At 49.9% G+C, this 27,611-nt stretch overlaps 1 protein-coding gene across 2 annotated transcripts; it reads left to right on the top strand.

Moving 5' to 3' along the window:
• The first annotated feature begins 101 nt into the window (after positions 1-101).
• RAB40C (RAB40C, member RAS oncogene family) lies at positions 102-27,018 on the top strand. 2 transcript variants are annotated; one of them, XM_071761063.1, is made up of 7 exons: positions 102-202; positions 421-738; positions 16,364-16,424; positions 18,566-18,626; positions 23,610-23,687; positions 24,697-24,919; positions 26,736-27,018. In XM_071761063.1, the coding sequence occupies exons 2-7, from the start codon at positions 585-587 to the stop codon at positions 27,014-27,016; spliced, it is 858 nt and encodes a 285-aa protein (XP_071617164.1). In that variant the 5' UTR covers positions 102-202; positions 421-584; the 3' UTR covers positions 27,017-27,018. The 2 variants fall into 2 exon arrangements, with proteins under 2 accessions (XP_071617164.1, XP_071617165.1); XM_071761064.1 differs by having other exon boundaries at positions 102-207.
• Positions 27,019-27,611: the final 593 nt, after the last annotated feature.

Here is a 27,611-nt window from a genome sequence, read left to right as displayed (position 1 = left end):
TAGTCCCGCTCGTCCCCCGACTCCAAGAGAGCCCGGCGAGGGGCGGGGCCGTCTTTGATTGACGTGCTGCGCAGCCTATGGGAGTCGGCGAGCGGGTGTGGGGCGGGCCGTGCCGGCGCCTCTCTCCCCGGGCCGAGCGGGCGCTGCGCGGCGCCAGGCGGAGGCTGCGGCCGAAGCGGCGGCTCCGGGGCCCGGCCCGGCCGTGAGGTGAGTGCGGGGAGGTCCGGCCCAGCGGGACGGGCAGGGACGGCGGGGCCTGGCGGGGAGGCGGCAGCAGCAACAACAACAACAGCAACAACAGCAGCCGCCGCCGCTGCTTTGTGCGGGCGGGCGCGGGGACTTTGTCAGCGGCGGAGGGCGCTGAGGAGCCGGCGGGGCCGGGCTGCCTTGTTCCTCCTCCTCCTCCTCCTCCCGCCGCAGGTCCCCAGCGCGTCCCCTCGGCGGAAGATGCCAGGCGAGGCGGAGGGCCGGCTGTGAGCTGCGGCGGCGAGGGGGAGAGAGGCTCGGTGGGGTCCCCGGAGCGGGGCCGCAGCCCCTCCTCAGGCCGGCGGCCGGCGGAGGATGCGGATCGGGCCTCCTCGCCGATGAGAGGGAGGATGGGAACCCAGGGCAGCCCGGTGAAGAGCTACGATTACCTCCTCAAGTTCCTGCTGGTGGGGGACAGCGACGTGGGCAAGGGCGAGATCCTGGAGAGCCTGCAGGACGGGGCCTCCGAGTCCCCCTACGCCTACAGCAATGGTAAGAGGGGGACGGGGGGGGGGATGGGACGGGACGGGAGCCCCCGCGGCCTCAGCCAGGGCTGGGGTCCATCCGAACCCCCCCCAGCACTGTCACCCCCTGCGAGGGACCGCAGGAAGCGGTGGGGACCCTGAGAGGGGTCACTGCCCGCGGAGGGGTCAGGGCTGGGGAGGGAGGGGTTGGTTTGCTTTTTTTCTTTGTGTTTTTTGGTTTGGTCTTTTGGGGTTTTTTTCTGCTTTTTTAATTCGCTAAGTGGCAGCAGCACGGTGCGGTTTGTCAGGGGCTGCGTGGCTGGCGGTGGAGAGGCCGCGGTTGCTCCTGAAAGGTCTGCGGGAGGATTGGGGCAGCGAGGGGCAGAGGGCTCGGTGCCTGATGTAAACCCGCAGCCCAACCGGACCCTTCCCCAGGTCCTGCTGGGAGAGCTGAGCTGATTTCCCGGGGCTGCCACAGGGGTTAACGCCGGGACCGAGCTGTAGGCAGAGGGAGAGGGGCTGTAACAAAGAACCGGAGCTTTATTTCCAAGCCCGGAGCTGCTCTCTCTCAGTAGCTGGCTACTGCCAACGCAGCTCGGTTGGTCCGCCTCCTGCAAACATCAAGGTTTCTAATGGAGCCCATGACAGACCATTAACTACAGTGTCACAAGACCGTAATTAAGAGCCAAGGAGTGGCGCTGTGCTATTTCCTGCATCCCCTCGCTGCAGTCAAAGCGTAACACAGCCTGGCAGGGCGCAGGTCCTGGGGTGGTTTTCAATCTGTCATCCTTCCCCCTCCCCACGGCCTCCCTGCACAATAAAACCTCCCCAAGGGCTCGACAGAAGCCATCCCGTTCGGACCCTGCGTCATCGCCGCAGCCAAACCCCAGGGCTGGAGCAGGTGGTGCTTGGTTTGGGCTGCAAAGCAGGAGTCTGAGAGAATCGGGTGCTTCTCAAGGCTTCTGTGTTGAAGCTGGCTGAATTTCAAGTGTAAAGGAGCAGGGTGGCTCAGCTCCTGACTGACTGCGTGCTCCCTCCTCGGAGCTACTACCAGCTTGGTAGGAGCTGATGCAAGCACACACCTGCTCCAGAGATTTACGGGGAGCTGGTGAGTCAGAAGTTGGGATGCTTGTGAAATGAGAGCAGCAGATTCTGGAACTAGAAGGCTGTGGGATCATTCATCTCCTTGGGTGTCTGGCTGGGCTGGTGTGGTTTGCCTTCAAGGAGATTCTTGGTGCTTTTAAGCTTCCCTGAAGAGAGTTTGTGTCTCAGCAGAACCTGGGAGCTGTAGAGCTGCTCCTTGGGGTTGGCTTTGTGAAGTAGAAAGGGATGAAGTGTATAACGGGGTTGTTGGTGTAAGTGAAGTGTTAAAGTTGGGATTTTCTTCTGTTAGAAAATGGGTTTGACTGCTGCATCGAGGCAGGTAATGCAGGAGTAGTAAGGACAACTGCAAAGTGAGCGTGGGGTGGGTTCTGTGATCTGTGCACAGAACCCAAAGAGCAGTGACTCTGGCTCTCACTAGAAAAGCTTTGTCCCTTTTGCTGTTGTATAACAACAAAATTCCGCCGTCTTTTTCTCTAGGAAAAGAAATAGCAGTGAGCTCATATTTTCAGAACCTTCCGTCACCTTCTGGGGGCAGCCAAACCCATTCCTAATTAGAGAATTAGGTCACATAGTGTTTTTTTCACAGTACCACATGCTCTGATAGTCTCTGCTTCTGTTGCTTCTGCGAAGCTGCGCGCCGTTTGGATGATCAGCTGGAGCAGCTTTGGGTGAATTTACCACTGCTGATCTCCCTGGCAGTCAAACTCCCTCTGAGTTGGGTGCAGCTGGGGTGTGCATGCTGACAGGGCAGTTCCTCTGCCACTCTGCCTTCCCTCTGCCCTGCCAGATCAGCCCTGACGTGAAGGCACTCAGATTTTGTCAATAGCTACTCTTGATATATTCCTAGGGCTCTCCCAAAACTGCCAAGGTGGGGTGTTATGCAGAGGCTCTTTTTGTAAATCTTTCCCTTATAAGTGCATTATCCACCTCCTCATCTCCTCCCAAACCCCACATCCCAATTTGAGTCAAATATTGTGTCACCTACTGCTTGTTTGGTCTGCCCAGCAGCAGAACTTGCTGTTACCAGTCTGAAGTGGAGTGTGCTTCAGGTTGCTCTTGTGATTGATGTCAAGCTGAGATCCCTGATGTTTGCTGGGGAGGGGTAGAGCCCTCCTGCCCGTGCTGTCTCCTTGGGGTCTGCTGCTTTTACAGTCTTGGGCAATTTTTCTGTTTTGACACAATGTTTTGGTTTTTTTTTTTTTTAATGCAGGGTGAAATGGATTGTCCTCCCAGCCCTGGGAAGGTGTGGCTTTAAAAGTCAACCTCTGTAAACAGAGCTCTGGGTTTTCCCTGCTACTCCTGGCCCCTAGAAAAATGTTTGAGGGACTCCTGTCTTCTCCATGGTGTGTGAACAAGAGATGAGAAGCCCTTTTCCTGCAGCATCTCTTGGGAGCTGTGAGCAGCATGCAGCCTCTGCTTCCTGTGTCCACTCTCTGGAAGCACTGGGTGCAGTTTGAGCTGTGTTTGGCTTAAAGCATCGTGGTTGCTTCTCTCCACCCTTGTCCAGGATCCCTGGCCCAGAGCATCTCTTCTTAACTCAGTTTTGTAGCTTGGCACCTTGTAGTCTACCAGGCAGGCCCAAAGTCAGACACTGTAGCTCCTATTGTGTATAGCAAGGCCTCAGCAATGCCCTTTTTTTTTTAACTGCTGTTAGAAATGAGTCTGGTCCCCCTCAGCACTGATGGTCAGAGGTGTAAGTGGTGCCCCTGAGCATTGCTGCACCTGAGTTTCAAGGGATACAGAACCGCTGGTGACTTAAAAACAGCATTTTGAGGGGGGATTTGAGGGCGAGTTGTCACCTCTGTTTTTCTTGCTGAAGTTACTGGGTGTATCAGCCTCCAGGAACATCAGGTAAGAGCACTCACTGTGCAGAGCAGGATCTCTGCTCTGATGTTATCTTCCATCCCCACGAGGTTTGTAACTGAGATGGGCTTTTGGTTTCTGTTTTTTATTTGCCAGTTACAAAAGGCCCTGAATTAAGCTTCTTGCTAGTATTTAGGTAAAGATGTGAGCTTTTGGGAGAACATTCATGTTCTTCTGGGCTTCCAGTGTTGTCCTTTTTTCCAGCTTTCCCTCCCTGCTCCCCAGATCTGCAGTGGTGGAGGCAGGGTGCCATTCTTGGAGCCCCACTTGCTACTCTTGGCAGCCAGAAGACCTCACATAAGAACTGGAACTCTTGCCTTTCCCCAGAGTGCCCTCTCTTCCTCTCAGCATTCCCTTCTCCTGAGGTTCAGGGAGAGCTGCTCTGGCCCCTGTGCTGTGAGCTGTGGTGTGACAGCTTACTCAGAGTGAAGCTGTGTGTCTTACTCATCATACAGCTCAACTGCACTGAGCACTTTCTGGTTGGGTGCCTGAGTTTCCCACTCGAGGGCTGTCCTTCTTCCCTGAGTACTGAAGCAGGACAGAAATGTCACTGCTCACAGCGTGGTTTGGGCCAATGAGATGTGGTGGAGCTGTGTGTGAAAGTAAGGGTGGAGTAGTTGTCCTGCAAAAGGAAAACAAGGCTGTTCCTCACCTGAAGGACTCGTGGCTTTGTCACTACCCTGTCATACATCCACTTGGAATATCTCATTATTCTTCTGCTTGTGCTGAAGTGATCTTGCCCAGCTGGTTGGTTGGCTTGGTGGAGAAGCCAGCCCTGCACGGGGTGAGTCAGGGGAAGGAAGGCTCCTTGTGTGGCCATCACGGGTGTCACTGCTGCTGTGGGAGACAGGGCCCCACGTGCACCAGAAACGGGGCTGGAGCTGGTATCACCACGCAGAATGTGATGGGCTCCATCCTCATGTGATGGAGGAGCCTTCCCCCTCACCTGCTGCTGTCCCCATAGGAAAGGAGAAATGTGTGTTGGGGAAAGAGTAAAGTGTGTTTCTCAGCAGATGGCTTTGGTTGGAAGGGGGATGGATTTTTATTTTTTTTCCCCTGTCCTCAGCTTGTACTGAGAAAGTGATGAGCCTTATGTCCACTCTTTTGTCTTATGTCCTCTCTTTCATCTGGAAACCCTTCCCCCTCATCCCATCCCTCCAGACCCTTATCCAAAGTCCCTTCCCAGCTTTCCTGGAGCCCTTCAGGCACTGGAAGGTGCTCCAAGGTCTCCCCATTGCAGCCTTCTCTGTTGCCCTTGCTGCTTCCCTTTTCCCAAGCCTTCACGAGCAGTTTTCCTTTAAACTTCTGCAGCTCCTGTAAGGACAGGACCTCTGTAGATACCTGACAGCCTCAAACCTTCCCTTCTGGAGCATGCAGGGAACAGCTGTTGGGTGTTCTGTGTGTGGCAGAACCTTGGGCAGGGAGGTGTGATGTGGTGTCCTGGTGTGGTGGCACCTTCTGGTGGCAGACCCAAGAGCTACAGATGAGACAGGACTGAGTGCTCCTCCCAGCATTGCTGCTGTGTGCCAGAGCTCCCTTGGGCACCAGCAGGGAGGGAAACCTTAATTCTGGAGCTCCTGCTTCTCTGCTGCTGCCACCACCTCTTCACCTGGCCACATGTCACCAGGTGTGATCCTGCTGTCTGCTGGAACATCTCTGTCCCTGTCAGGGGTGGGCATGAGCCATCCAGCTGGGCTGTTTCAGATGCTGCCCACCAGTGGAAACTGCTTTCTGGGATGACTGTATTCAAGATGAATAATGCTTTTTTCTGAGATTTTAGTGCTCTGATGTGAAAGGGGGGGAGAAGACAAAATGTTCTCTAAGTGCAGCTGTGCCATCACATCCCTCTCGTGGCTGCAGAGTTGATCCTGCAGGGAATGCTTTAACTCCACGGTGCTGTCCTGCTTCTGGGAATCTCCCCTGGGGGTTTGTGGTGTGCTGCAGCAGTGCCCCTGCTCTGCCAGCACCCACCTCAGTGTCCTGCAGGGATGTTGGCTTCCCAGGGATGGAAAACTGAGCTCATCAGAGGAGGCATAGGCTGAGAAACAGCTCCAGCATCTCTTACTGCTCCGTGGTTCACTATTTCTCCCTTGGTGGGAAGAATATTTCCACACTTCAAGCCTTGAAGCTCCCTCTCTGCTTGATGTGGAACTCCCTGGCTGAGGCTGAAAAGTCAAAGGAAAGAAATGCCAAAAAAAAAAGCAAACAAATGAAAAAAACCTCATTAAAACAACCAACCAACAAACAACCCCTAAAGCTGGCAGGTTTTGTTATCTCTTTCCCTCTCTCAAGTCAGGATTAAGGATGCACAGCACCCTGGGAGAGTTGTGGGTTTTGGTGGGGTTTTTTTTTCCTGGAGTTGGGGAGTTACTCTGCCAGGTTCTTGATTGCACTGAGCACTTCTCCCCAGCTGCAGTCCCCGACATAAAAGCTGGGCTTTTACATGGCTGCTCATCTGTTTCTGAGGCTTCAGCCCACAAAAGCAAGATGAAGGAAGCAGTACAAACCTGAAATGGGTGTAATGTTCTTCTTATAACTGGGATTAAAAGTTTCTCTGTATTTTTTCATTTATCTTTTTTGTAAAAAGCCAGGAGGTTTTGCTCTGACCAGATCCTGTGATGATATTGTTCACTTCTCTTGCTGTGTTTTTGTGTGGGCTTGGGGTTTTTTTGGGTGGTTTGTTTTTTTTTTTCTCTGTTCAGTTGTTTTGATATACAAGCTGCATAGGAAAGCCCATGGAAAATGTCTCCTCCTCCCCATCTCACTCAGCTTTTGTTTTCAGCTCTTCCCTGGCATGTTATCCCCCTGCAGCCTCCCTCTCTGGGAAGAGCAGAGCATCTCTTCCCTTGCAGATAGCTACACTATGAGCTGAGGGTTCAGAGTAGAGGTTTATATAACCTTGCTTTATAAAAACCTCATTTTCTTTCCTTTTTACCTCTCAGCTCCCTCTGGCAGCCCAGACTCAGCACGAACAGAGCAGCCGTACAGAAACATTATGTCATACAGGTTCCTATTGGATTGCAGGCAGAGGAGGAGGAAGGAAGCTCCAATGTAAAAATATTTGGTTGGTTTTTTTTTTCTAAGTGCTCTGCTGGCAGCTGGGACTCACCTGAAAGAGAAATTTCCCAGGGAGGTAGACACTGTTTCTGCAAAAGTTGTAGTCAACACCAGCTCAGAGGTTGTCTCTTCCTACAGGCTTTCTGTTTGCTGAGAGCATTTTTAGGTAGCCATAGCTTTTTTTATTTTCTTCCTCTTTTCTACCTCTTCTTTGTCTCATCTCCATCACCCCACTGAGAAATTAAACAATATTATATAATTTTAAAGCTTTGACACCTGTTCCTCTCTAAATGTAACTGTGCAGTGCTGCAGCCATTTCAGTATCAGGCATTGGATTTGGGCAGAAATCCTCTGGTGATTCAAAAAAAATATTTGCTGTTCAAACCATCAGTGGGTAAGGAGGAGACAGAAGGGGACAAAAAGGCTGCACTTAACTGGATGTTTTGTAGATGTTGTGCATCTCTGCAATAATCTCCTTTTTAAGAAAATGCAGATTTTTTTTATTTTATCTTTTTTAACTTATTTTCCAGCCCACCTTCTGAGTTCCCTTGCCCATTTGGGGGTTTATCCTACCACTTCCCTGTCCTTGCAAGTGGTTGCTCTTTGCATCCCCCTTGTCTGTACACAGAAACCAGAAAGCACAACAAATTGTGACACCAGTGTTTGGAGTGTCAAGTGGTCCCTGTCTGCCCTGGAGCTCACAGTTGGTACAGCAAGACCAAATTCAAGATCCATTGAAATTCACAGCATCACAGAATAATTTGGGTTGGAAGGGACCTCTAAAGCTCACCCAGTCCAACCCCTGCAGTATCAGGGACACCCTCAACCAGATCAGGGTGCTCAGAGCCTCCTCAAGCCTCACCTTGAACATCTCCAGGGATGAGGCCTCAACCACCTCCCTGGGCAACCTGTGCCATTGTTCCACTGCCCTCATGGGACAGAACTTGTTCCTAACACCCAGTCTGAATCTGCTCTTCTCTAATTTAAAGCCATTGCCTCTCATCCTATCACTCCAGGCCCTTGCAACCAGTCCCTCTCCAGCCTTCCTGGAGCCCCTTCAGATACTGGCAGGAAGGTCACTCTGAGGTCTCTCCTGAGCTTTCTCTTCTCCAGGCTGAACACCCCCAGCTCCCTCAGCCTGGCTTCATGGGAGAGGTGTTCCAGCCCCTGGAATTCCTGGTGAGGGCTCAATCCATAGCTTCTCCAGGAGTTCTGTAAGCACCAAAGCTCAGCAGGCATGTGGTGTTTACCCTGTCTACACCCTGCCAAAAGGCTGGAGCCTTCCTCATGAGTGCTTGGGTGTGTGAAGACATTGGTGGCCACTTCTGAGCTGCCAAGTGGCAATGTGACCCTTTAAATGACAAAAGCTGGAGATGCCAACTGGCATGGAATGGCAGGATGTGGATGGCTGGAGGGGCTGTGTTTGGGGGGGTCTCAGTGCTCAGAGACCACCACTGTGCATGTCCTGAGGCTCTGCAGGATCCCTGTGGAGCTGCCTGCACAAGCCTGGTGGTGATGCCTCAAAGGTCTGGTGTTGTACAGTTTCTGAACACCTGCACAGCGTTCAGAAGTGCAAATGTGGAGGGTTAACGTCTGCCAGGCAGGATACTGAAGATATTTTGGATGAATATTTGAAATTTTTTGGAGGTTTTTTGTTGTTTCTTTTGTCTCCAAGGAAATCTTGGTGTTTGTATGGTGATCCAGCAACAATGCAGATTGTTATGGTGCCCTCTGATTCCCCTCACAGGCTGTCTTTGTTCCTGTCTGCAGCTGGTTGGTTTTTATGGAGCTCTGAACTGCAAAGCATGAAGAAACTCTTTTGTTTGTTGTCACTTCTGTGCATAAAATCATTCTTGATTTTCTTCTAACACACAAACCCACTTAACATCCCCAGTTCTGGACTGACTCTTGACTGTTTCTGTGGCTTCCCGGGTGGCCACTGAAATTGTTTGAGCTTTAGGAACAGATTTGCTTCTGGCTTCAAATGTCATTTTCAGATGCAGTTGTTGTGTTTAAGTGAGCCCAGAACAGAGCTCCTCTATATGAGAGCCACGTAGCTGCTGGGCTGTGGGGCAGGCAGCAGAGAAGTGAAGTCTTCAGCAAATCTGGACTTCCTAGAGGTCTCCAAGTAGATGTTTTTCTTTTGGCTGGTTTGCAAAACCAAACCAGCAATTATTTGTCTGAGATCCCCACTTATAATCCCTTAGCTGCAGATGAAGATGCCTGGGAACAAACTCTGACATTTCAGCCTCTCTGGGAAAGGCTTCCAAGCTGGATCAAAAGGGCTCTCAGTTGAAATCAGGTGGGTATGAGTGGAAGATGGAGGATATTTTGGGGAGGAAAACCTACAAATTTGAGGAACTTCAAATAATTGGAAGGTATTTTTTTCTCTCTCTCAGACCAGCTCAGCAGGCAGGAGCTGGGGGTGTTTGGCAGCAATCCTGCAACTTTTATCATCCTGCTAAAACAAAGGTGGAATATTGCTGAGGTAAACACCAACACCAAAAAGATGCAGACTGGGATGATTCCACCTTTGGTTTAAAGCATCTGTTTTGTTGACCCCTGGTGTTGATGGAGATAATTCATTGTTTGTCTATCTGAGGAGTAGGTAATTGAATGCATGACTCAAACTGATGAGCTCATGTGTTGTTTGGGAGGGATTTTTTTCCTGTGGCTTCCAGCTCTGAGCTGACAAGTGAAATTGCTGCTGGTTAATGTGCTGTTGCACACACTTTTTAAGGTTGGATGACTTCATCAGTTGTTGTTTGAAAAGCTTGAATTCACTTTTTTCATCAGCTGGTGTTTATGTGCTTCATAGGAGGCTCTTCCTTACCTGTCTCCATCTGCAAAAGGGAAGGAAAAAAAGATTTACATCCCATTGACCCACTCCAAAGTATTTCTTGGTGTTTATCTACTTTTAAATGAATGTTTTCACTGCCACAAGCTGCCCACTGGTGTACTGAGGATTTCTGTGACACTTGGGTTGCTGATGGAACATGTCTGTGAAGTCCAGAGATCAGGAGGTCTTCTCAGTGCTCCTCCAGGAGGAACAGGGTTTGCTTTTGGTACTCATGGTGCTGTTTACCTTTCCATGCCTCCCCCTCTACTCTGCTCTTATGAGACCCCCACCTCCAACACTGTGTCCAGTCCTGGTGTCCCCACCACAAGAAGGACACAGAGCTGTTGGAATGAGTCCAGAGGAGGCCACAAAGATGATCCAGGGGCTGGAGCAGCTCTGACACAAGGAGAGGCTGAGGAGCTGGGGCTGTTCAGCCTGGAGAAGAGAAGACTCCAGGGGACCTTAGAGCTGCCTTCCAGTCCCTGAAGGGAACCCACAGGAAGGCTGGAGAGGGACTTTTCATAAGAGTGTCCAGTGACAGGACAAGGAAAATGGATTTAAACTGAAGGAGAAGAGGTTTAGACTGGATCTTAGGAAGAAGTTCTTCAGGAGGAGGGTGCTGAGACTCTGGAACAGATTGCCCAGAGAAGCTGTGGCTGCCCCCTCCCTGGAGGTGTTCAAGGCCAGGTTGGATGAGGCTTGGAGCAACCTGGGCTGGATGAGAGGTGTCCCTGGGCATGGCAGGGAGCTTGGAGGAGATGAGCTCTAAGGTCCCTTCCAACCTCAGCCATTCTGTGATTTTATGACACCTTTTTCAGTTACAGATTTTCCAGCTGCTCACAGACCCACATCACTTGCTCCTGAGGATCCTTCTGAAAGCCATGCAGCCCCACCAGCCCTTCATAGCTGGTAGCTCCAGTTCACTGCAAAATCTCAGCAAGTTAAATATTTGAGGTGTATTTTCTATTTCTTATTCCAGCCCCATGCTCTCCCCTCATCCCAGCAATTGCTGCTCAGTGTGGCATTAAACTTGCAAAAGTTTTAACACCCCCAAAAGGTGCTCTTAAAGGATAAGGACTTTAGGTCTCTAAGATCTCTTAATCTTTAAGATAAAGTCTTCTAAAGAGTCCTTAGACCTTTTTTTCCCAGCAGAGCTGATGCTGGTAAAATCAGGAGCATCTAGGGGTGCTTCAGGGAAAAATCCAGCATTTTGAGTAAGGGTGTTGTGGTGTGGTGGCTCTGGCTGTACTAGTGACAGTCTCAAATGCCAGCCCATCACCAGGCTTGCTGTGTGAGGTGCTGCAGTGTCCCCATGAGTGTTTCTGGTGGCTTGTGAGCCAGGATTAAATTTTCCTGGTGGAGCAGAGTGTTTCTGTAGGGGTGCTGACAGATCAGGCACATCTTGCTCATCAGTTCTCCTCTGAGCACTCAAATGCTGTTGTTATTAGGAGAGGTGCAGGATGGAGCCAGTCAGGCTTAATTATGTCTATAGATGTAAAAAGTCTGCCAAAAAGCAGCATTAATCAGGTAACAAAAGTCTGCTCAATTTATCTTATTTATGCAATGGATTGAATGAAGGATTGTCCTTGGCTCATCAGCATTGCACAGCTCAAGTTTTTTGGCTGTTGACCTCATATAACCCTTTGCAAATGGGCTGGGTGGCTTCTTTTGAATTATAAATAAGCTGAATTATAAATAAACTGGCTTACAAAAGTAAAAAGATGCTGAGGTGGCACTATACACCACATCTGTAAGCCAAGGGAACCGATTATATTTTTAATTAAGTTCAAATAAATATTGGGTTTTGTTGTGGGTGCACAAACAGAAAGTGAAGTGGTGGATTCCCAGCTCCCATGAGCAGAGGACAATCTATGGAAGAAAGGAGGGGGCAAAAGTGTCTTTGGCCAGTCTGAATCATGCAAACTGTGAATTATTTTAAGTGCTAAGTGGAGAATCTGTTGGGAGGAGAAAGCTTGTCTTAAAACTTAAGTCCATTGGTTGGGGTTCTTTTCCCCTTGGGGAAGAGATTTTTGGCCATCACCTAGAATGTCTTCTGCCATTTATTGTGAGTAAGTTATGGGGGTTTTTTGAAGACCATGCAGAGAGAAGTGGAGATGTTGCTGCCAGCCTGCTGCAGCCCAGCAGGAGGAAGGTCACAGGAAAACCTTGCGAGTCCTTTTTGAGCCTTTTGGTTATTTGTGTAGGTGCAGCAAAGCTCTTAGTTGGAAGCTGGATCCTCACAGAACTGGCTCTGGCATCATCCCAAGAGCTGGAATCCCACCCCAGCACTAAGGGAGGATTGCCCTGGAGAGCTGAAGGAGGAAAAAGGCCCGTGCTGCTCTTACTGCTGGAAGGTTTTGCTCAAATCTCCTTTTTAAGGGGAGGTGACCCTCCTGGCCCCTCACCCAGGCGTTAGGGCAGAGTCATCTCCAGAGTCTGCAGCTGCAAAACTCTCCCCTCTTCTCTCAAACAAAGACCTATGCAAAGCCAAAGAGCTGCTGTGCTTCCAGCAGTAAATATTTATAGAGTCCTCTTCACTTCAGCTATTTAAAGAGATTTCCCTGTGATATGAATCTGTTTAAAGGCAGAGCCCAGGAGTAGCATGGAACATGTATCTCCCTTGTCCTTCTGCCTTTTCCAGTGTGACTTTCAGGCTCATGTACCTGCTTGCCTGCTGCCTCTGCCCTGGGTTTGGCAAAGCTGCTGCTCTGCAGGTGCAGCTCGGGTGCTTGGCAGAGCAGAGGGATCATAGAAAGTTACCTGCTAGAAAGTTATCATAGAAAGGATGCTTTGCTCCAAGCACTGAGTTCCCAAGAGGATCTGGCAGCCTGATACACAGTGGTATCAAGTGCTGGAAGAAAATGATCATTTGACTTTTTTACTTTTCCTGTTCACAGCAGGTGGAAGCTTCTGGGTGAAAGTTTTAACGGAGCTAAGGTTGGGTGTGGGGGTTTCCAGGTCCTGTTGATGCAAAGTGTGCTGTGCTCTGCATGAGTAATTTGGAAGAGGTCAGAGTTTCCTATAACACATCCTGTGTGTTCCCATGGGAAAGCAGCTTGCTGGCTTAGGTTTTCCTTATTCCAACTGGCAAAAGAAAGAAAGGTTTGGAATTCCCTGGAGCCTTGCCCGGGAGTGTGAAACCCAGCTCTGCAGTGGGGATTCGAGTGTCTGAGGTCAGGGCTGGTGACAGCAGATCACTCTGCAGAGCACCCTGTGCCAGGTCAGCTCTGCTGCTCCAGATGTGGGGCTGAGATGGTGGCAGTGGAAAAAGGAGCCTAAAACAGGGCTGGAAAAAATAGCAGAGGGAGTCAGGCTGAATGCTAAATTAGAGACAACAGCCCAGACTTGTTTGCCAACCCTCTTTTGTTTTGTTGCATCATGCTAGATATTGGTCAAGAAAGAGGTGGGTTGGTATCAAATAAGCTTGAAGCAAGATGCTGGTCTTTTCCCCTGATGCTGTGTGCCCCAGGGCCAGGTGTGGTTGAAGAGGCTGGTTGGGTCTGGGGAGGCTGGTTTAGGGAGGCTGGTTGGGTCTGGGGAGGCTGGTTAGGTTTGGGGAAGCTGGTTAGGTTTAGGGAGGCTGGTTGGGTTTGGGGAAGCTGGTTTAGGGAGGCTGGTTGGGTTTGGGGAGGCTGGTTTAGGGAGGCTGGTTGGGTTTAGGGAGGCTGGTTAGGTTTGGGAAAGCTGGTTAGGTTTAGGGAGGCTGGTTGGGTTTGGGGAAGCTGGTTGGGTTTGGGGAGGCTGGTTGGGTTTAGGGAGGCTGGTTGGGTTTAGGGAGGCTGGTTGGGTTTAGGGAGGCTGGTTGGGTTTAGGGAGGCTGGTTGGGTTTTGGGAGGTTGGTTGGGTTTAGGGAGGCTGGTTGGGTTTGGGGAAGCTGGTTTATCACTGCTTGTGCTGGTGGAGCACAGAATGGGGGCTGTAGCAGCACATCCCTGCCTTGTTCTGTGAAGGGTAAATGTCAGTCTGCAGAGGAGCTGTGCTTGGCTGTGAGCAGAGGTGATGCTCAGGTGGGCAAAAGCTTCTCAACTACAGAAATTACATTTTAAAGATTTCCCCCTGAACTTCTCAGTGTCTGAGCAGCCTGAAAGGAGATGAGGAGCCACTGCCACCAGCCTGTGTGCAATGGTGGCATCTAGTGGCAGCTGTGGCCCCTGTCCCCAGGACCCTGGGCCAAGGGGGGAGTCGAGGCTGAGCCTGGGACAACCAGCTGGGCTGCTCAGCTTCCTCATCAGCAGTTTTTGTCCTAAGCAAATGACCTCAGGGGCAGAGCTGCCTCACAAACCTTTTGTAAATTTAGTCCCTAGTCCCGATTTGGGTTCATGCAAGTTAAAAAGTGCATCAGCTTCTTCCAACCCACGTTATCAGGTATTCCTTAAATGGGAACTATAGCCTAGAATAAAAAATCAAACCAGCTTTGCTCTTAACCTGAGTGCTTCTGAATTCCTCAGGTCAGTTTTGTGGCAGTACCACAGGGGTGCAACCCTGAGAAAGGTCCTTACCCTTCACCTCCAGCACCCTGATGCCAAGGAGAGAGGTTCTGAAAGGCACAGGCAGCCAAACCAGTTGACTGAAAATGAGAAGAGGGAGATTTGGTACTTTCCTTTCTCTTTGCTTTTGCATTTGGCATCAAGAAAGTGGGCAGCAGGTACCTGCAGAGGCTGCCAGAACCACTGCTTCACAGCATGGAGAAGGACACAGAGGTCTTCTACTTGGCCTATTTATTTTCCCTGAGCATTTTTCAAGTACAGAGCCATTGCAGCAGGAGCTCAGGATATTTTTGGGGGCTGTTTTCTGCTTGTTGCTTGCTTTGGTCATGGCCACATTGTTCTGCCCAAAGGCTGGCATTGCTCTGGTTTGAAGTATGTGGTGTGGTTTCAAGTGGGCATGGGGGGCAAGGGTATTAAAATTCTTGCTTTGGTGACTGAGTTTTGAGGTTTTGCATCAGGGAACACATTTTCCCTGCCCAGCCAGCTGGGCTGCAGGCTGAGCAGTTCCTGACCTAGTGAGGGAGTTGCCAGGTTTGTGTGTTTGGCATTTCCATTAATGAGTTTTCTCCTCTTTCCAGCCCAGCTGTATCTTTCTCACTTTTAAAACCTGACAGTGGAGCATTTCATTTCACCTCAACAGTGGCATTTTTGGAAGCACGTGGCCTCTGCCCTGAAAACTGTCTCTGTTCCCCCTCCTTGCTGTGTTCATGCAACTGCTGGCATGAGATTTTGCTGAGTGCTTGGAGCCCTTGGGCCTGATGAGAAATGGGCCAGTTCTGCATGGAGCAGAGTCTGAGGCTTTCCCCTCTTGCCCAGGTCAATGGGCTCAATCAGCCCCTTCCCTAATGGCCCATCAGGCTGTGCCTGGGGTTGATCCTGGTTCAGGAACTGGGGGGAGATGTCTGGATGCTCTCTCTTGGAGCAGGTCTGCTCCCTGGAGAGGAGGGGGATTTATATCTGCCTGAAAATAAATACAGATCATTCACTTGTCTCTGGAGGAAGATGAAGTGTAAGCTGTCTATTTTCTGTGATAAAGCACTGGAAATAGTTGGAATTTAAGATAATTATCTTTATTGCTTTTTATAGCACCCTGTGAAGGCTGAAATCTAATTTGTTTTTCACTAACAGGGAGCTCCTGCTGATGACTCAGAAAAAATCCATTTGCTTTATTGACAAACTTGTCTGTTTGGTTATTGGGGCAGCATTGCAGGAGAAGGGGACTACAGGGCAGAATGCAGCCCTGGCTTTTGAGTATGGATTCAAAGCTGGATATCTACTGGCAGGAGGAAAAAATAAAATTGATCTAATCAGAGGGAAGTGACTCAGCTTTGTTAGAGACAATTGTGAACTGGTTTCTGCCTCAGTGGGTGTGTAGTGATGGTGCATGGGGCTTTGTTTAAGCAACTTCAATACCCTTGGAGCTTATTAACTGGAGGAGCTGCTTTTCCTGGGCACCTCCTGCCCCTTGGCTCTTCCCCAGCCCAGATTTTTGGGGCAGGGAGGTGCAGTCATGCTTCTTCCCTCCTGTGCTGGGGGGGCTGGGCTGGGCTGGGTTTGGACACCTTGCTTGCCCGGGCAGTTGCCTCTTTTTTAAACTTTTCCTGAATGGGAGATGGGCTCCCATTTGTAACAAACCTGGTGTGTCTGAAGAAGCTGAGCACCTTTCACATGAACAAGCAGCTTGTCAGTGCAGCTTGGTGTTGTGGTTTTGAGGTTCTCCTGCTGCTCTGGCTCTATGAAAAAGAGTTGTCCACACTGCTTTCTCAGCTCTTGAGCCTGCAGGATGTACACCCAGGGGCTGCTCAGAGGAGGAAACAGCATCCTCTGGACAGGTCACCTCCCAAGTGCCCTTCACATGCTTCAGGCAGTGACATTTGTCAAGAGTTGGTGGGTCTGCAGGTGACTTAGCAGAGATGTTTCTCTCACATTCATGTCTCTGGCTCACCCCTCCCCCCCAAAAAAAAGTCTGACTTGATGCTGTCACTTGTGATGATGCTGCAGACCTCTGAAGTCCTACAGCTCAGTTCCTAACAGGTTTTCTCCAACAGTGGAGAAGTAAGAAGCAATCTCTGGGGGTTAACTATAATTTTAAGGGAAGGAAAGAGCTTCACAAGAGTGGGTTTTGCCTTGAAGCAGGGGGCTCTGTCAAATCTCTGTGGCCCTTCACAAACACAGCAGAGCAAGGGGAGAAATTTCCACATTCCAACATGGAGCAATGGATCTGGGTGGGCAGAGCAGGTTTCTTGTCTGTCTTTGGAAGATCTGCTCAATGTTTGCTCAACTTTTTGTTGGTTTCCTTTCAGGAATTGACTACAAGACCACCACTATCTTGCTGGATGGCAGAAGGGTCAAGCTGGAACTCTGGTGAGTGTTTCTCAGTCCCTTTGGCTGCCAGCTTAGAACCAGTGACAGGGACCATGGTGCTGCTGGACCAAGCTCCAGAGCTCAGAGCATCCCTAGCCATGTGGCAAAGCTTGCTTGCTCTTCTTACCAGTGAGTTACTCCAGCCAACCAGACCTCTTTGCATTGATGGAGTGGAACAAACAGCATGCTGGTTTTCACTGGAATAGTCCAATTTCAGTCTTTTTCTGTCACATGTTCACATACAGCTCTCAGTCACTGAGGGAGCAGTACCATTTTGGAATCAATATAGGATTTTTCTGAAATCCCAGAATGAGAAATACAGACAAGAGAATAGAAAAGGAGGAGAAAAAAAGAAATGGTTGAAGCCCTTAGTCCCTGCAGGAGCTGCTTGTTTCTCAGTGACTTGAATAGAAAAAGAAAACAAGCAGTGGGTAGACCTCACAGTTAGTGTCAGGGTATGGTAAAGCCCTGGAGAGCAGGACTTAGGAGAATGAGCTGACACTGGGATGGAGACAGAAGGCTGTGTGGGAGAGGTGACCTTTGCCTTATCTGTCAGCACTGCAGGGAGAGCTGGAGTCCTTCTGGCCCAGTTTGTTTTGTCTAAGGTGTAACCTGCTGAGAAACTGACACAGCAAGCCTGGAGATGAAAGAGGGAGGGTGGGTATCCTGCTACTCTTGTGGGGTTCACCCAGATCTAGTAGGGAACCTAAACCATGAAGTTAAATAGCTCAGGTAACAGAAAGTAGTAGTGTTGTGTGTGAATTGTTAAATGAGTGACATTCTCAGCCTCAGTGACTGACTGGAGCAGTGTAGAGTTTTGTGGTTTAATTATACCCCTGCTTTCTGAAGCTGAATGTCCTCGTTTTTCTTACAAAAGAACAGAAGCAGCTAAGTTATCTTTTCCAGTTTGCATGCTTATAGGTGCTGCTTGTATTCTTTTGTCTCTCTTGTTAGATGTCTGACATTTCAGCCCCAACTATGCATTTACTTCCTGCTTCCCTCTTGAAGCTCTCTTCTTTTTACACTCTTAATTCTTGAGCTGGAGAACTGGCACAGGACCTGAGAAGCTGTTGCCAATTGGTTTATGATTCCTTAGTGTAACCTTGCTATTACCATTGTGTTCCTCATGCAACCCAATATTTGATTGCTGGGGGGAAGGAGCTGCAGGCAAACTGTTGGAATGATGCCCAGGACCAATAACCTGACCCTTGAAAGCTTCTGAAGGAGTGGCTGTCCTGATCTTGAGGTCTCTGCCCTTTTTATATAGCTGTTGGATGGCAGAGCTGGGGCTGTGGGTTCATCAGGCTTCTCAGTGGCCATTAATGTCTCTGATCCTGACCCAGATGACAGACATCACAACATGTACCATCACCCTGATGCATTTCAGTTTATCCTGATCCTGTGCTGGGCTCTGCCTCTCTATCCCAGATGTTCCCAAAGGCACCAAAAGGTGTTAGGAATGTAGTCACATTTATTTCCAGGACATCAAGAGTTGCAGCCAGGACAAATGATAGTGACTGAATAGCTCCTCATTGTCACAGTGAGCTAGAAATGGTGTTTTCTGCTCCTGTTCCTGAGCTCTCTGTCAGGTCTGAGTGACCAGGTCTGTCAAAGTATAAAGATAATTCCTTTCATTTTCACTTAGAGCATGTTTGGAAAAAGAAGTGGAATTAGAGAGTGCAAGGCAGCTTCTCCTCTCCTGAGTATTTATGTTCATTTTACAGCAGGTCAGCAGTTATCCCTGGTTAGGAGGGGTCTGCAGCCTCACTCTGAGCTCACATTGGCTGTAGGGAATTCAAGGGAAAAATCCCTTGCCCAAAGGAGTAAAGTGACTTTATGATCCTTGTATCCTCTTGGATCATAAGGTAGTGTTGGAACTGAGTGGTTTGGGTTTGTGCCTTCTCCCTGGGAAGCACAGTGACAGCAAGGACCTCAGGAGTGTGTCTGACTGTAACCAAAGGTGATGATGTACCCACTGATTCTTCAAAAAAACACCCAACCACTGTGCTGAGCAGCTTGGGTACTGTACATGTTCTAAAGATCTGCCAAGATCAGTGTTGATTGATTGGTTGATTAATTTTTAGGTCCAGTAGGAGATTACATTCTCCAAATTTCATAGCTGTAACATTTCTTTGTTGCAGGGACACGTCAGGGCAAGGAAGATTTTGCACCATTTTCAGATCCTACTCTAGGGGAGCCCAGGTAAGTGCTGCTCTTCCTGCTGTGGTGGGGGACACTTTTAGGCTGTAAAAATCTTTCATGCTATAGTAAAGACTGAAGAGGAACACATCAAGCACCAGAAGGATGCACATGTCAAGAGGTGCTGCCTGTTGCTCTGCTGTGTTCTGGATTTATGAAAGTATTCTGGTTTTATGAAATGGTGGGAAAGAGGAGTGAATGCCAGACTTGCCTGGACTGCTACAGAAAAGGTCTGGTGCAGACTGTGTTCAGGGTTAGTTTCTAGAGGAGGGTTGAGGGAGTGAGGTTAAGGAGGACACAGCAATTCTAGCTCTGCCTGGGCTTTCATGTGGGAGCTTGTACTTTCTGAGGTTTGTTAAGTTTGTTTAAACATGACACTGGCTTTCCCAGTGGAGTTCTTCCAGTCTGTCTTGCCTTCAAGTCAGTTCCAAAAATAGGGTAGCTCCTACTTGCATGTTTGATGCAGGCTTGAAACTGGAGCAGCTCAACTGGATCGTAAAATACCTTCCTGAAGACAGGAGACTGTGTTACAGCTTGAGTTCTTCCTTTGGGCTCTGCTCCAAAACACCATCTAGATTCTGAACAGCAGAAAAATCGTTTTGTCCTCTGAAAAACTGCTCACTCTTACAGTTTTATTGTCATCCTTTAATAATGTGACCAGGCTCCTCCAGGATTCTCTTTAAGTTTAACAAAATAGTCTGGTTTTCCTTTTGTTTCCAAGCTGGGAAACTTTTGAGAAAATTCCTCCTCTCTTGGACACTAAGAGTTGGACACTATATATCAGCCTCCTGACTGTTCCAGGATCCTGGCAGCTCCTCAGCCTTTGGGAAATGCTGCCACTTTTATTCAAGCTCTTGCCACTATTGTTCTTGGCTCTTTGCTCCTTGTAGCTGTAGACTTTTGCTTGCTGGCAGAATGCTCCCTTGCACCAAGACTTAGAGAATTATTGAATGGTTAGATGTAGAAGAGACCTTAAAGATCATCCAGTTCCAACCCCACTGTGTGGGCAGGGACACCTCCCACCAGATCAGGTTGCAAATTCCAGCAGATTCACTGGTGCTGTGGATGTGTGAGAGCACTTTGCCTGGGATGTGCTGCTGCTATCTCCTCAGGTGTCTCATTTATTCTTGTTTGTACACATCCCTGGTGGTGTGGATGTTCTGAGGCAGCTCCTTTGAAGCAGAGGCCAATTTTCTGGTGCTTGCAGAAGTGCAAGGCAAGGAGTGTTGGGAGCACATCTCAAGCACTGGGAGAGTACAAGGCTCTCCCTTTGCATGCTCATTGCCACCTGGGAGTTTCTTCAGCTTCCCTTGGCCCTTGCTACACTTCAGAAGAATCCAGAGCTCCAATCCTAATATTACCTGTGAGCTTGAGCCCATGTCACTTCCCTCAGCAATTATAAATGAACAGAGTGGCTCAGTGTGGTTTTCAGATGACCACATAATTCAGCTTTGGTTGACTTCTCTCTAAAGACACAACTGTGTCAGATGCCCAAATCCAACTGGGAATAGAAAGCAGGCACTGACATTAACTGATGTGTCCAGAAATATCATTTGGGATCTTTTACTCCTCTCTGCAGCATGACCTGATTTTTTGGAACTGCTGAACAGAGGGCTTTCTCCCCTTTGTGCAGCCTGTGAGCTCCTCAGAGCTGTGTCTCCACAGGGCTGCACCCACATGCCAGAACTTGTACCTGCTGCTGCCATACAGTGAGCTGGGGCAGAGAGGGGAAGTGAAATAAGCAGTGATGAGAATACTTGGATTGGGTGGAGAGACAGGGAGCCTTTAGAAACCAGAGTGCAGCTGTAAGGCACTTGCTCAGTGTGTCCTTTGGGTTCCTGGAGCCTCTTCTCCCTGGATGTTACATTTGACACTGGATGGCACCAGGTGTTGTGTATCTGGCAGAGCTGAAATTTGAAACTGAAAATTGCTTTTATCTTCCTTCCTCAAAATGAAGTCCTTGACCTTTCCTTTGGAGGGAACACCTTGCCCTTCTGCTCTGTTTATCAGTATTGCTTTAGGAACTCTTACTCAAACATTTTCAAGGCTTGCCTCAACCATCTTATCTGCTTACCCCTCCCAAGGTGGCTGTTGGTAAGATGTTCCCAGCAAAGCTCATCAGCCAGGCAGAGGCACCTTTACTGTGAGTGCTTTATTGTTGAATGCTGGAGTAGGGAGCCTGCCTACAGTGTAACTTACACCTTTACTTCAAAGCTTGCATTCTGCTTGTGCAGCAAATCCCTTTCCCACTGTAGAGTTGGGATGCCTTGGTCCTGATCTGCCCAAGTAGTCAACCTTTACCCTTTAGACCATCAAACCAGCCCTGAACAGTGAGCCTGCCTGGTTAGGAGGAGGGGTGGTTCCCATGTGAAATTACTCCACTGCCCTCTGGAAGTGCTTGTGAGATAAGGGCAGTGAAAAGTGGGTGCCTCTTGGAGGTTGGTAGCTTAGAGTCCTTGTACAGTCTTCTCCAGGAGGCTTGGAGTGAAATTCAGGTTGGTTTCAGCATCAGGTGGTGGGCTGCCCCGTGGCAATGCAGCAATATTCCTGTGTTAGCAGGAGACAGGTATTGTCTCTCTTAAGTAACCTGGCACATCTCTCAATGGAAGAGGAAAATATCTTTATTTCAACTCGTAATGGTTAACCAAAGTGAGAGGACTCATTGGAGTAGCAAATGCCTTAGTGACTGCAAGAACAAAGTTCAGCACCTCCAGTTATTTTCAGTGTGCTGAAGCTGACTCCTGGCATAGCCTTAGCATAAAGACAGCTAAACCCAGTGCTGTGTCAGGGAGAAGAGACAAACTGCTCCTGAGTTCTCTTATTTCTTCAAGATGTATTTTATGCTGTGTCCTGTACTGATTTCTTTGCTTCAGCCATCTGCTTTCCTCTCTGGGTATCACCAGACTTCTGCATGCAAATCCAGCTAGAGGCAAGAGAAACAGCTTTTTTTAACCTAAGAAGCCAAAAGCTCCTGAAGAATAAATACAGAAGAGAGGAGAGGAGAGGAGAGAAGCCAGGGTGGGACCAGCTCTGTTTAAAGTTCAGTGTGATGTTTGTACAAGGACAGCTCAGGATAAACTGCCCACTAGCACCTTCACACTGCAAACTAGCTGAAGATTCTCACTGAGGAGTGGGGCTCTGAACTGAGCTTCCCATAAGGAGCACAAGGGAGCTGGAAGAAGGAGTTTCCAAAGAGGACTTTGTCAGAGAGAGCAGAGGCTGACAGCTGCCCTGGCAGCCCTCAGGGTGGCTGAGAACAGGGTGAGTCTGTCAGAATAACCACTGCTTAAGAGAACATTTAAGAGAACAGTTAAATCTGTTATGTGGACAGATCTTTGAGTAAGTTCTTGCAAACAAGTTGGGCTTGGGCAGGATACCTGTCCAGATGATCTCTCTGTCCCTTCTTCACTATGCAACCTGTTCCTCTGGAAATCCCTGTGGCTGCTGTGCTTAGGGTGGTGCCAATCTCAGTAGTGTGGAACAAAAACACAGCAGTGAGGAACTTTGAAAATTAATTGTGAAAGGACCCTGGGGATTAGCCCAGTCATCTTCCACCTCATGCTGAAGCCTGTGGGCAGGTTGAAAAGAAAGAAGAAAAATGCTGTTGGAAGGTTGGTGAGGGTTCCAGAGTGCCCTTGGTCTGAGAACCTGAGGGTGCAGCTTTTCACTTCATGTTGTGGAAGCCTGGAATATGTAACACTTAAAAAGGTGCTTTGTGAAACTAAAAATTGGGAGATACGGAGATTTTGTGACATTGAGAACCTTCTAGGCACTTAGAGAATGAATTAGGCTGCAAATGGGAAATGATTCATTTGTCTGGTTGAGTAAATTAAAATTCTGTGCAGGTTATTCCAAAGGAAACTTTGAAGAAAAAATAAACAATCATTTAAAAACCAACAGATCTTCCTGGGAACTGTCTGAAGTGGTGGAGCCAGCTCCCTCCCTGTCTGTGGCTGTGTCCTGTGCTCTCTAGGGTAGAAAATGTTAATGACAAAGTGTATCTGGGCTCTGGGCTCTGGAAACGTGGTCTCTGGAGCCTGCCAGAGGTTTTGGAGACTCCTCCATCTTCTGCCCACTTACAGTAAAGCTGGGGATGACTGGGAAAGGAGCAAGGCATTAGCCAGCATGGCCTTGGTGTCTTCTGACCTTTGGGAAGCTTTTCCTTGACAATCTTGACTCTAAATGTGCAGGCACAGAGCTGTGTTATGACTTGGAGGGTAAGCTGGCAGACACTGTGTCTCTTCTTGCATTTAGATATCATGGGCTTAACCTTCCACCCTGCTCCTCAGAACTTGGGGCTGCATTTCTGCTGATGTTTTGTCCTTCTTCCTATTTAAAGAAGATCCAGGCTGCAGCTGCCAGCAAGCTTAAAAACTCTCCTATCCTAGAGCATATTTCTGGCAGAAGCAGTCTTCACAAGCAAAGTCTTGGGTCTGTTTCTCTTGGCTGAAGGAACTTGTCAATCCAGAAATAAAATAAGTAGACTTTATTTAACTGGCTGGCAGTTTGTCTTGGAATGGGGTCATCAGACTTTTTGCTTTGTTCTTTCCTGACTCTCATTCATTCATTCACTCACACGTGCAGCCTTGGAAGTTAGAAGTCAAAACAAATACAGCAGTAATGAAAAGGAAGCTCAGAGTTCTGACCCTCTGGGCTTTGCCAGCATCACTGGACAGGTTGCTTCTCCACCAGCATGGCAGTGACACTGAGCTCTGCCTTCAGCAAAGCCCACCCTGGGTCCCTGTCCTGAGATCTCAGTTCTTCAGAGCTGCTTTGTGGCTTTGTTGGCCATCCCTCAACTTTTTCCTGGCCAGCAAAGGGACAGCGGAGTGAGACAGGTTCTGGAGTAGGGAAAGCATGAAGTTGGGTGTGCTTTATTAAATACAGCATTTCCTGCTACCATCCTACCCTCTGCACATGGAGGTGGTTTTTTCAGGTGTGCTACTAACGAAACTTCCTCACTGCTCCTGATTTTCTTCCCTCCAGGGAATTCTCCTGGTGTATGACATCACAAACCGCTGGTCCTTCGACGGGATAGACCGATGGATAAAGGAGATTGATGAGGTACATGGGGTGGGGGAACACAGGCAGTGGTCTCCAGCAACAGCCTCAGGTGCCACCTCTGGTATGGGGACAAGAATGGCTCTGCTGTGGTGAGGAGGGGAGGGCAGGGCAGTCTGCTAGTGAGCAAAGCAAGGGGATAAATGTCTGTCCTTCAGCTCTGTAAATCCAGAGCAGTAGGAAAGGGCTTGGGTGTGGTCAAGAAGAATAGGAAGGCTCCTTCTAAAATGGAGTGGGGAGGGGATAAGTTTGCTTGTAGCAGGAACAGTGTGGCCAGCAGGAGAAGGGCAGTGATGGTGTCCCTGGGCTTGGCACTGGTGAGGCCACACCTTGAGTTCTGTGTGTTCAGTTCTTGTCACTACATGAAAGACATTGAGGTGCTGGAGTGAGTTCAGAGAAGGGCAACCAAGCTGGGGAAGGGTTTGGAGAAGAAATCCTGTGAGGAGAGGCTGAGGGAGTCAGAATGTTTAGTTTGGAGAGGAGGAGGCTGAGAGGAGACCTTGCTCTACAAATCCCTGAAAGGAGGTTGTGTTGGGGTGGGTGCTGGCCTCTTCTCTCAAGTGAACAGTGACAGGACCAGAGGAAATGGCCTGAAGTTACACCAGGGGAGGAGCAGACCAGATCTGAGGAAGAATTTCTTTACTGAGAGGGCAGTCAGACTGCCCAGGGAGGTGGTGGAGTTTCAAATCCACCCTGGAGGGATTAGAAAACTGTGTGGATGAGACACTTCATGACGTGCTCAGGTGGGCAATACAGATACTGATACTGGGGTTTTATTCAGGTGGAGAGGATGTTGAAAGTTGGACGTGGTGATCTTAGAGGCCTTTCCAACTGTGACAATTCTGTGAAATCCGTCCCCCCCACCACACATCAGTGCTGCTGGCAGCTCCCCTCACTCACTGAGCAGCTCCTGTGGCTTTGCTCTCTGCTGCCATGGCAGCCAAGCAGAATAGTGGGAGCAGGCTTAGGAAGAACAAGCTCTGATTTTTCCATTTTTTGGGTTTTTTTGAAGCATGCCCCGGGCGTCCCTCGGATCCTGGTGGGAAACAGGCTTCACCTCGCCTTCAAGAGGCAGGTGCCCACGGAGCAGGCCAGGGCCTATGCAGAGAAGAACTGCATGACCTTCTTTGAGGTCAGCCCCTTGTGCAACTTCAATGTCATCGAGTCCTTCACCGAGCTGTCCCGCATCGTCCTCATGCGGCACGGCATGGAGAAGATCTGGAGACCCAACCGAGGTCAGTGCTGGGGGAGAGGGGAAGATACTCCCTGTGGGAAAGGGCTGAGGGAGATGGAGGGCTGGGAGTGCCCACCTGGGTGGTGGGAGGTGTGTTTGTGAGTCACTGTGGGATCTGGAAGCACCTGACGTGGAGAAATGCCCCCGGTCAGACAGACTGAGCCACAGGGAGCTGCAGAGGGGATGGGCAGCTCCAGAGGGCAGCTCAGCATGTCTAGGATCTGAATTGCTCCAGGGTGTCCTCCACCTCTTCGTTTCTTCTGGATGAAGCTGAGGGCAATTAAAGTCCCAACTTGAAAGTACTTCAGTCAAATGGTTGGGTGGGATGAAGCCCAAACATAAGTGCCTCTCTCCTTACCCTTGCCTGAGCCTGTCTCCCCTGTTTTGGAAGGATGTGGGAGCAGAGGCAGCCCAAGAAGCTGGAAGGGACCGGATCAGGTCCCTGCTGTCAGCACGGGGTGCTGGGCTGGAGTATTCCCCAGCTCCAGGCAGATGTTCTGCAGTGTGACAAACCATGAGCAGGGCCCACGGAATGTCTGAGCCTGTGGCATTTGAAGCAAAATAATCTTGGGTCCCATGTTCCTGGCTGGAAGGAGCAGTGTGTCCCCCTGGCAGGCTGAGCAGCAGGAGTTTGGCACTCTGAGGGTCACCTTTGTTCACAGGAATCCTCAGGAAGGAGGGAGGGAAAATCCTGTTTCCCACCCCAAGCACCAAACTGTCTGCCTGGGCTGCTGCTCCCAGCCTGGCTGCCCTGCTGCTGTCTCCAGCTGGTGGAGGGATGGTGAGCAGGAGCTGGGCTGTGTTCAGACCTCTCCTGAACCTCTTCCAGAGGCAGGATTTGGAGCTGCCCACGGGGGGAAAGCAGCCAAGCAGCCTGGCTTTCAGGGCAGGCTGGAGGTGAAAGCATGCCCTCGTGTGGCTGCTGCCTGGGAGATTCCCTCCAAGATATCCCAGAGCAGGTTCACATCATGTGTGCTGAGCTGAGGGGACACTGGGAAGCCTGGAAGGGCAGAGTTGTCTTCTGACTTGGTGGGATCTCTGTCCCTGCAAGTGCTCTGCAGGGAGCCAGTCCCGTGGCTGCTGCTCCCTGAGGAGGTTCCAAATGAGACTCTCCTGTTTGGGGAATTTCTGACCCTGTTGCCTCCTGGTGTGTCCTTCTGGTTGCCAAACAGTGGGCTGAGAGGCCAAGTGCCAGCAGGCAGGAATATGAGCCAGGCCCTGTGTGGAGAGTGACAAAGCTGGTGACACCAAAGCTGGTGTCTCTCAAAGCATCAGCCTCCAAGGGCAGAACTTGTTTGGGCTTTCCCAAGCTTTTGTCCTAACTAATCTGTCCCCTGGTCATAGAATCATGGATTGTTTTGGGAAGATCATCCAGTTCCAACCCCCCTGCCATGGGCAGGGACACCTCCCACCAGCCCAGGTTGCTCCAAGCCCCATCCAACCTGGGCTGAGACACTGCCAGGGATGGGGCAGCCACAGCTTCTCTGGGCAACCTGGGCCAGGGGCTCAGCACCCCCAAATTAAAGAATTTCTTCCTAATGTGCAACCTAAATCTCCCTTCTTCAAGCTTTAAACCATTTCCCCTTGTCCTCTCCCTACAGCCCCTGTCCAAAGCCCTCCCCCAGCTTTCTTGTAGCCCCTTCAGATATTGGAAAGCTGCTCTAAGGTCACCTTGGAGCTGCTTCTCCAGGCTGAACAACCCCAATCCCTCAGCCTGTTACCACTGCCTTCTCCCCAGAGGAGGGGGAACTGCCTGGTGTAAGGAGGAGCTGTGAAGCCTCTTGGCCTTTGACTCTCGGGTTCTTTTCTTCCCTCAGTGTTCAGCTTACAGGACCTGTGCTGCCGCGCCATCGTCTCCTGCACCCCAGTCCACCTCATCGACAAGCTGCCACTGCCTGTCACCATCAAGAGCCACCTCAAGTCCTTCTCCATGGCCAACGGGATGAACGCTGTGATGATGCACGGCCGCTCCTACTCCTTGGCCAGCAGCGGGGGCGGGAGCAGCAGCAAAGGGAACAGCTTGAAAAGATCCAAATCCATCCGCCCGCCCCAGAGCCCCCCACAGAACTGCTCACGCAACAACTGCAAGATCTCTTAGCAGGATGGACTCACCCCGGGAGGTTCTAAGGTGCCCACACCCACCCCCCCCTAATGGACAGCAGTTTGCACACTTTTTTCACCCTTTTTCACCCGGAGCCTTTGGGATGAGCCGCGGTCGCTTTTTGATTTAATTTTTTTTTTTTTGGTTGGGGTTTTTCTGGACCTGCCCCTAAGCTTTGGGAATGTGCTCACGTTTTTGGTTCGGCAGAGGAAGCTCTTGGGGGGGAGAGGATTCTGCCAAGTGACCCTCCAAGAATGCTTTGGGCTTTGCCTCCAGGCCTGGGGTGGAAAATTCAGCAGCTGCCGGCTTGGGGAGGGAGGGAGGGGAAGGGGGGGAGAAAGGGGGGAAAAAAAGCTCATCCAGTCTCGATGGAGAAATGGATTTAATGGAAGATTGAGAGGCTTAAGGGAGTGTAGGGCAAGGAGAGTCTGCACTGCAGCTTTAACTCTTGGACTCCTGAACAGATTGGTGGTGCAAGAGAGATCCTTGGATATAGGGAAAAAAAAAAAAAAGAAAAAAAAAAGAAATGGGGGCAGGGGACTAATGACAGTGTTCACCACTTGCTGTTGCCAAAACAAAGAAAACAAGGCAA

This window comes from Heliangelus exortis, chromosome 17 (genome assembly GCF_036169615.1).
Source record: "Heliangelus exortis chromosome 17, bHelExo1.hap1, whole genome shotgun sequence".
NCBI classification, from domain to species: domain Eukaryota; kingdom Metazoa; phylum Chordata; class Aves; order Apodiformes; family Trochilidae; genus Heliangelus; species Heliangelus exortis.
Note: the sequence above shows the minus strand (reverse complement) of the source record. Positions and strands in the feature narration are given on the sequence as shown.

Coding starts and splice junctions, on each gene's coding strand:
- RAB40C (XM_071761063.1), top strand. CDS start 585: ATGAGAGGGAGGATGGGAACCCAGGGCAGCCCGGTGAAGAGCTACGAT. Junction 739..16,363: donor CCCCTACGCCTACAGCAATG/GTAAGAGGGGGA, acceptor GTTTCCTTTCAG/GAATTGACTACAAGACCACC. Junction 18,627..23,609: donor CCTACTCTAGGGGAGCCCAG/GTAAGTGCTGCT, acceptor TCTTCCCTCCAG/GGAATTCTCCTGGTGTATGA.